The sequence below is a fragment of the Myotis brandtii genome, unplaced genomic scaffold (genome assembly GCF_000412655.1).
Source record: "Myotis brandtii unplaced genomic scaffold, ASM41265v1 scaffold244, whole genome shotgun sequence".
Classification (NCBI taxonomy): Eukaryota; Metazoa; Chordata; class Mammalia; order Chiroptera; family Vespertilionidae; genus Myotis; species Myotis brandtii.
Genome location: NW_005359225.1, coordinates 3,787,153 through 3,794,636, shown reverse-complemented (window position 1 = coordinate 3,794,636; position 7,484 = coordinate 3,787,153). Strand labels below are relative to the sequence as shown.

General features: G+C 58.0%; 1 protein-coding gene across 1 annotated transcript in view; it reads left to right on the top strand.

Annotated features, from left to right (window-relative positions):
• The window catches only part of ARHGEF17 (Rho guanine nucleotide exchange factor (GEF) 17), a gene marked incomplete at its 5' end in the record, with an annotated part of 60,232 nt that extends 57,288 nt beyond the window's left edge, over positions 1-2,944 (top strand). Inside the window, 3 exons of the mRNA XM_014540370.1 lie at positions 5-150; positions 258-527; positions 1,430-2,944. Of these exons, the coding sequence (XP_014395856.1) occupies positions 5-150; positions 258-527; positions 1,430-1,626 (613 nt within the window). The remainder of the gene's footprint in view (positions 1-4; positions 151-257; positions 528-1,429) is intronic.
• Between the last annotated feature and the right edge of the window lie 4,540 nt (positions 2,945-7,484).

Sequence of the window (7,484 nt, the reverse complement as noted above, 5' to 3'; positions counted from 1 at the left end):
CTAGCCGCAGCGTGGCGTGCATGGTGGACTCCAGCCTGGGCGTGTGGGTGACTTTGAAAGGTAGTGCCCATGTGTGTCTCTACCATCCAGACACTTTTGAGCAGCTGGCAGAGGTAGACGTCACTCCTCCCGTGCACAGGATGCTGGCAGGTAGTGGCCTCAGTCTACCACTTCCTTTCCCTCGGAGCCTTTCCCGCCCCATCATCGAGGTGGAGCCAGGCCAGGATTGGGCCTCAGCTCTCTGTCTCCCACCCCAGGCTCGGATGCCATCATCCGGCAGCACAAGGCTGCCTGCCTGCGGATCACGGCGCTGCTGGTGTGTGAAGAGCTGCTGTGGGTGGGCACCAGTGCCGGCGTCGTGCTCACCATGCCCACCTCGCCCAGTACCGTCAGCTGCCCACGAGCGCCTCTCAGCCCTGCTGGCCTAGGCCAGGGACACACCGGCCACGTCCGTTTCCTGGCTGCTGTCCAGCTGCCGGATGGCTTTAACCTGATCTGCCCCAGCCCACCACCTCCCCCAGACACAGGTGCGTCTTGTATCCCACCCCACCCGGGGTATTGGACATTTGGGTTAGGACTTCCCAGTGTCCTGCCAGAGAGGGTTAAGAGGGAGGGAAAAATGTAAGAAATGGAAGTAGGCTATGGAAACCCCCAAATACAACCTCCTAGGAAATTGTGTTTGTGTGTGTGTGTGTGTGTGTGTGTGTGTGTGTGTGTGAGAGAGAGAGAGAGAGAGAGGGAGGGAGAGAGAGAGAGAGAGAGAGTAAAATTCTGTCCAGACAGGTGTCATGGACAGGGAGTGACTATAAGCTAAGAATTAGAATATGGCACAGGCAGGGACATATACAACAGGAAATGACACAGGATTAGAAGTGATGTCTGTTTGGGGCAGGAAGTGATGGTCAGAGCAGGAGATAGAAATAACACCAGAGAGCGGAACATAGAGTGGCAGATAGGACAGGAAATGGACTATGACAATTAGAAAGTGAAGCCTATTAGGAAATGATGTACATCAAGGAAGCAGCAATTAGCCAAGCCTGGCTTCGGCAGGGCAGGAAACCATAGTCCCAAGGAGGTGGCAGGGGATCAGGAGCAGGGCAGCCCCAGGTGGGAGGTGTCTGCGTGCAGACTAAGCGCCTACCTGGGAAGGGGCATTGGACGCAGGAGGCGAGTCCCAGGAGGACAGTGTCTGTGCAGTAATAGAGACAGAAAGCGGCCTGGCCCGGGGACATGATGTCACTTCTGCCTGAAAAGTACAGCCAGGAGGTAGGAAGTTGTCTAACGGCCAGGAAGTGGGCACTTCTTTCCAAACAGGAAGTGCTTGGCCAACAGGTAGTGGGCTCTCCCACGGGAAGTGTGCCTGTCTTTCTTCCTATCTTCCGGGGTGCGGGAGCTTAGGCCCTAAAGGACCCTTCCCCTCCGCCCGCAGGCCCCGAGAAGCTGCCATCGCTGGAGCACCGGGACTCCCCTCGGCACCGAGGACCCCCCTCGGCCAGGCCCAAAATGCTGGTCATCAGTGGAGGCGACGGCTACGAGGACTTCCGACTCAGCAGTGGGGGTGGCGGCAGCAGCGAGACCGTGGGCCGTGATGACAGCACGAACCACCTCCTCCTGTGGAGGGTGTGACCCTGTCCAGGTGGCTCAGGACCTGGCCACCCACCTGCCCTCAGCCTGCTTGCCTCTTCCTAACCCACACGCAGACTCTGCCCGGAGTGTCCAACCGGGGCACACCTGTGCCTGCACGGGCTCCTCCGTTTCCGCGGAAGCGTTCCGATGGAATTCCTGCTGGCCAGTGGGCCAAGGCCTTTCCTGACCCTCTGGCTGCTCCCGTGCTCCTGGTCATGATGGGGGCTGGGTGGGGGGCACGAGGGCGACCCAGACCTCTGTCCCTGGAGCTTCTACCAAAGACACGGCGAGGCCTGGACCCCACGGGGCTGGGGAGGGCCATGTGCAATATTTGGAGGGTTTTCTGGGGCAGTGGGAGGGCTGGGGGATGGAATCCTTTCCCATGTACAGTATTTATGTTTCTTTTTAGATGTGTACCTTCCCAAGCACTTATTTATGCAATGACCTAGGGCAGGGAGTGATTGGAGGAAATGACAGAAGGAAAAAAACCCGATTCCTGCCCTGGGGGGCCAACCAGGACCCTAACCAAGCCTTCCTGGAGGGACCAATCCCCCCCATTACATACATGCGCGCGCGCACACACACACACACACACACACACACGCTGCATGTTCAGGACACTAAAACGCTGCCTCTTCACACACTTTCCAAGCCTCATGCTGATTGGGCCGCCCTCCAGCATCCAGAGCCAAGGACCAAGTCCCCTGTCACCCGGAGCAAGATGACGAGGACAGTGACTCCGTCGGGGGGCCTCCCCAGGCTTGGCATTTCCTAGTTTATTGACGGTGCCTTCAGTAGTGTCTGAACTCGGGAACACTGATGGGGCCTTGGACGGGGCTCTCTGCTGGCCTGAGCAGGAAGAGAAAAGGCCCTTGCTCCTCACAGTTGCCCCCCACCCCTGTGTCTCATGCACTGGCACATGCGGTCACCGTAGGAGGGTGGACCTAGGAGCCCCCTCACTCTGACCACTGAATCCCTCTCTCCACACCCCTCCTGCCAGGGGCAGCCCCTCCAGGAAAGATGCCCAAAGCCGAGGGGCTGGACATGGCCTCTTCAACTGGGAATCACTCGAGGGCAGCCTCTCCCCTGCCCCTGGACCACAGAAGCCAGTCTGAGCCCCAGCCCCCTCGCTGCTTCAGCTACCGCTCCAAAGGTCTGGTTTCAGATGGGGTTTGTTTGGTTCTGTTTTTGTTTGGGGTGGGTGGGTCATTGCGGTCTTAGATTGTGTTTCTCTTGCTACCAAGCAGTCATGTATTAACTTTCTTTGGATGATGAATTTTAAAGTCAATAAATAGAAACACCAAGTGACTGCTCCCCATCAGTAGCCCAGGTGGCCTGCCAGCAACCTAAGAGCTTCCCAGCTGCGTGGCTCTCCTGACACCCCGTCTCATGTGCAGAAGGGAGGCCCCGGAGACCCAGAAGAGGGGTGCACTGTTGCAGGTCACCGCCTGTGGGGGCTGCAGTTTCCTCACCAGGAAAACGGGGTGTGCTCGTCCAGTGCTTTGTAACCAGAGCTACGTGTTAGAATCCTTTACAGATTCCTGTGTAAATATAGAGCGTGACACAGATTGTGTGTCCGTGTGAACACCGTTCCCAGGCTCCCCTTGCCTCCTGCGTCAGTGGGTCTGAAGTGGGGCTGGGGAAGCCGAGCTGCCTTAGGCTGTAAGTAAAAGACTAGGCAACGACCAGTCTGTCCACAGCTCCAGGAGACCATTTCCAGCAGCCTCGCGTGAGGCCCGGGAACCTGACAGGCCCAGGTGAGGTCAGGCTTTGAAGCTGGGGTAGGATCCAAGTTTGTCTGATTTCTGGTCCAAAGAAGTACGTCATTTTTAAAAAGGTGTGTCATGAAATCAGACACAAGAATGCAAAGGCCGCCCTCGCTGGTTTGGCTCAGTGGGTAGAGCGTCGGCCTGTGGACTGAAGGATCCCTGGTTCGATTCTGGTCAAGGGCACATGCCTGGGTTGTGGGCTCCATCCCCAGTGTGGGGCGTGCAAGAGGCAGCCGATCGATGATTCTCTCTCATCGTTGATGTTTCTCTCTCCCCCTCTCTCTGAAATCAATTAAAAAAACAATAAAAAAGGATGTGAAGGCCGACAGCACAGGGCCAGTCCGTGTCAGGTCAGCCATGACCACCAGGGTCTACCTATGGGACTCAAGACGGCAACCACTAGAAAAGGACAGGTGGTGCCTCTGCTCTGCTAAACACGCTTGAACATTTTCCAGCCTAAATGATGGAGGCTTTACAAACATTTCTGGTGGAGGGGAGTGCGGGCTCATGCTTTGCAAATTGGTGTACACATCAGTCACTCAGGTATCTGGCTCATGTTCCTCAGACAAACCCTGGACAGGGTGTTCCTACCTCAGAGGACAGGAGAGAGGACCCAAAGCCATTCTTCTCCAAGGGGTTCTCCAGGTGTCCCTTGAGCTGGGGACATCTACCTCCTGGGGAAGATGAGGCACAGAAATCTAGGGATTTACCTGAAGTCACACAGCATTGAGGCTGGGGTGGGCACAGAGGAGAGTGCGAAGGGAGCAGCCAATACGGCTAAGGCCCTGGTTAGACCTGGGTGGGCCCTGGGGGGGATGGGGACCAAGGGAGCTTAACAAAGCCTCAGCCCTGTGGCCTCCTATCACTGTGTGGCCCTAGGCAGGTGTCTGCCTTCTCTGGACACAGGTGCCCTCTGAGAGCCCTTCACAGCTTTTGCATTCCTGCCAAACACCAAGTCTTAATTTTGTCCTCGCGGACCTTAAGCCACAGGCCGGGTTGCAGGAAGCGCAAGGGGAAGCGCTATTTTGGGCCCATTATGACCAATGAGGAGCCCGGCCTGGCAAAGGCAAGCTGGGTCAGAGGTAGATGTCAGGGCTGAACTGGGGAGGGAGACAGCAAACTGGAATAAATGGGGACAGAGCCCAGATGCCGGGTGGTGGGGAGGACACAGGGCAAACATTGGGTGTGGGGGAGGAGAGGGAACAGACCTGGTGTTGGAGCCCAGCGGCCTGGAAGAAGCAGGTGCCCCCACAGAGGGTCTCAGTAGATCCCACAACATCCTGGGTGGGTGAGCTTGCACCCGGGTGAAGCCTCCTGCTGAAGGCCACACAGCCTGGCGGTGGCAGCACTGGGACCTGGCCCCTGTCTGTGTCACACCAAAGCCCAACCCCAGTGGGATTCCAGACCCAGCCCAGGATCTGGACCTAAATGCCGACTGAACCTAACCCTCAGGGCCAGTCAGCTCAGCTCGTTACTGCCCTGCCCCAGGCTGAGGCCCACCCTGGCCCCCAAGACCCAGTTCCTCCTAAAACCAAATTCACTCTCCCCCTCGGGCCAAGGCACATACATAGGAGGGCAGCCCACCTTCCAAGGGGTAGGACTTGGCCAGTGGGGGTTAGCCAGACACAGAGGACTGAAATTTGAGTATGAACTCCCCCTCCCATGCCTCCTGCTTTCGACTCCCACCTTGGAATTCCAGTGCAGCCAGCAGAGGGTGCCACTGCTCCTGGTCCACCACCCCAGAGGCTGGCACGGGCTCATCTCCCATGCAGACGACACTCATGCCTGTGATCCTGTGACCCAGCCCGACAGAGCTCAGCCCAGCTTACTGGGGCCTTGTGCTGTGCCCCTAGGATGAAGGGCAGGTTTTCTCTGGGCTCACTGCGCTATGAAAGGTTCAAGGAGATGGCTTCTGAGGTGCCTGAGCTCAGAGATTGTAATGCTATGATTCTGTGGGTCCATCTGAGATGCCAAGAGTTTTAAAAGCCTGTGATTCTGAGAATGCTTTGTTCTCCAGTCTGTGGTCCTCCATTAAAAGCCAATCTAAACGTCTTGTGGCCTCCACAGCTCCTTCCCTGTCTCCTCACTGTAGTGGCTAGATGCTCCCAGACTCTTGGGCAGGGTCCCCTCCGCAGCCTGCTGTGGTCCGGGAGTCAGAGCTGGCAGTGAATAATCATTTGGCTCCCTCACAACCTGAATGTGTGGGGTCAGATGTGTGTAGGCTGTGGCTCCCGAAGACCTGACCCTCTGTTGCTGCAGCCTGAGAGCCCAAAGCTGCCAACCAGCGTCCCCAGAACTACAGGAAGGACTACCTCAGCCTCTTCATCCTTGATCTTTTCTCCTGGCTCAGGTAACTGCTGCCCAGACTTACCGCTCAGCCAGGTCAGGCGGTCACCATTTGCCACCCTAGTTTTCAGATGGGGGAACAGTAAGGGGAGGGATTTGACTAAAGCCTCCCAGAGAACTGGTTGTGTAGACAGGCCTGGCACCTCTGCAGGGTGTCGGATTAATAGCCAGTGCTGCTTGACCAAAAAGCATATCCCATTCGGTCTGTTGAGTGGCACATGAACGCCAGAACTTGGAACCGCGGTATAGGAGTTCCTTTTACAAAGAAAACATTTGCAGGAATGGAGGGCGTCCTGGGGTGCTCTGGCCCCCTCACCAGGTCTCCAGCATGAATCCTTTCTGGGCTCCTCTGTGAGCTTGAATGTGGGATATGTGACTTGGGATCACTCCCACCCTGGGGGTCTCCATTGACATAAGAGGAGGCTGGGGCTATGGCCCTGCCAGTGACCTGGAGCTCTTTCTGCCCTTCCCCCACCACCTGGGCATGGCCCAGCGAAATGGAAACTCTTCGCCACCCCCTCCTCCCTCTGCACGTGTCCAGTTCTCCTCCTGGAGTCTCCTGGGCTCGGGAACTTGAACTTCCCTGCCTCCTCACCTCACAGGCTCAGGTCCTATGACTCAGTCTGTTCTGAATTCTTTACTTCCCCAACAACATGCAGACATGTTCCTCCATCTCTGTCTTGGGCTGTGATTATCCTGGTTCCAGCCAGGCCTCTGCCTGCAGCAGGAGGCCCTCCCTGCTGTCTGCACCCCCTCCCAGCTTCCAGCCTGCTGTCCTGGGAAGGCCCCTGGGATCTTCTGAATGGCACCACATGGGGGGGACTCTGGTCCTGGCCCACCATATCACACAGATCCGGCGGCACGAGTCACAGAGCTGGGAATACGGCGGGAATAGTGCCCTGGCGATGGCATTCGGCAGGGGGGCAGCTTGGGTAAGGGAGAGCAGTGTGTCACCTTTCTGCAGGAAGGAAGGACTAACTATCCAGGCAGAGGGGTAGGGTGGGAAGTGGAGACAGGAAAGGTCTCCTGGAGGAAGGAGATTTGGGCTGGGCCCTGAGGAATGTGCAGGAGCCCACCAGGTGGGCCTCCATTATAGATCCACTCTCACCAGGCCTGCACAAAGTGGGGTTCCTAGGGGCAGGCCTGGGCAAGGTGGGGTACCTAGGGGCAGGCCTGGGCAAGGTGGGGGTTCCTAGGGGCAGGCCTGGGCAAGGTGGGGTACCTAGGGGCAGGCCTGCACAAAGTGGGGGTTCCTAGGGGCAGGCCTGGGCAAGGTGGGGTTCCTAGGGGCAGGCCTAGACAAGGTGGGGTTCCTAGGGGCAGGCCTGGACAAAGTGGGGGTTCCTAGGGGCAGGCCTGGGTAAAGTGGGGTTCCTAGGGGCAGGCTGGGTAAGGTGGGGTTCCTAGGGGCAGGCCTGGACAAAGTGGGGATTCCTAGGGGCAGGCCTGGGTAAGGTGGGGTTCCTAGGGGCAGGCCTGGGTAAGGTGGGGTTCCTAGGGGCAGGCGTAGGCAAGGCAAAGTAGGCCGTTCCTCCCAGCTGCCAGCTTCCAGAAGCGCAGCGGTGGCCCCGTTGGCGGCAATCGTGGCCGAACCGGAGTAGCATCCAGGTGTCCCGTCTTTCTTGGCCCATTTTTGGTTGGCGCCCAGAAGAGGCCGATGCAGAGGCCTCTCCCCGCGCCGAGCCCCGCAGTTCCGGGGGATGCGAGAGAGGGCGACACCGAGCAGCGCGGGGACCAGGAGTT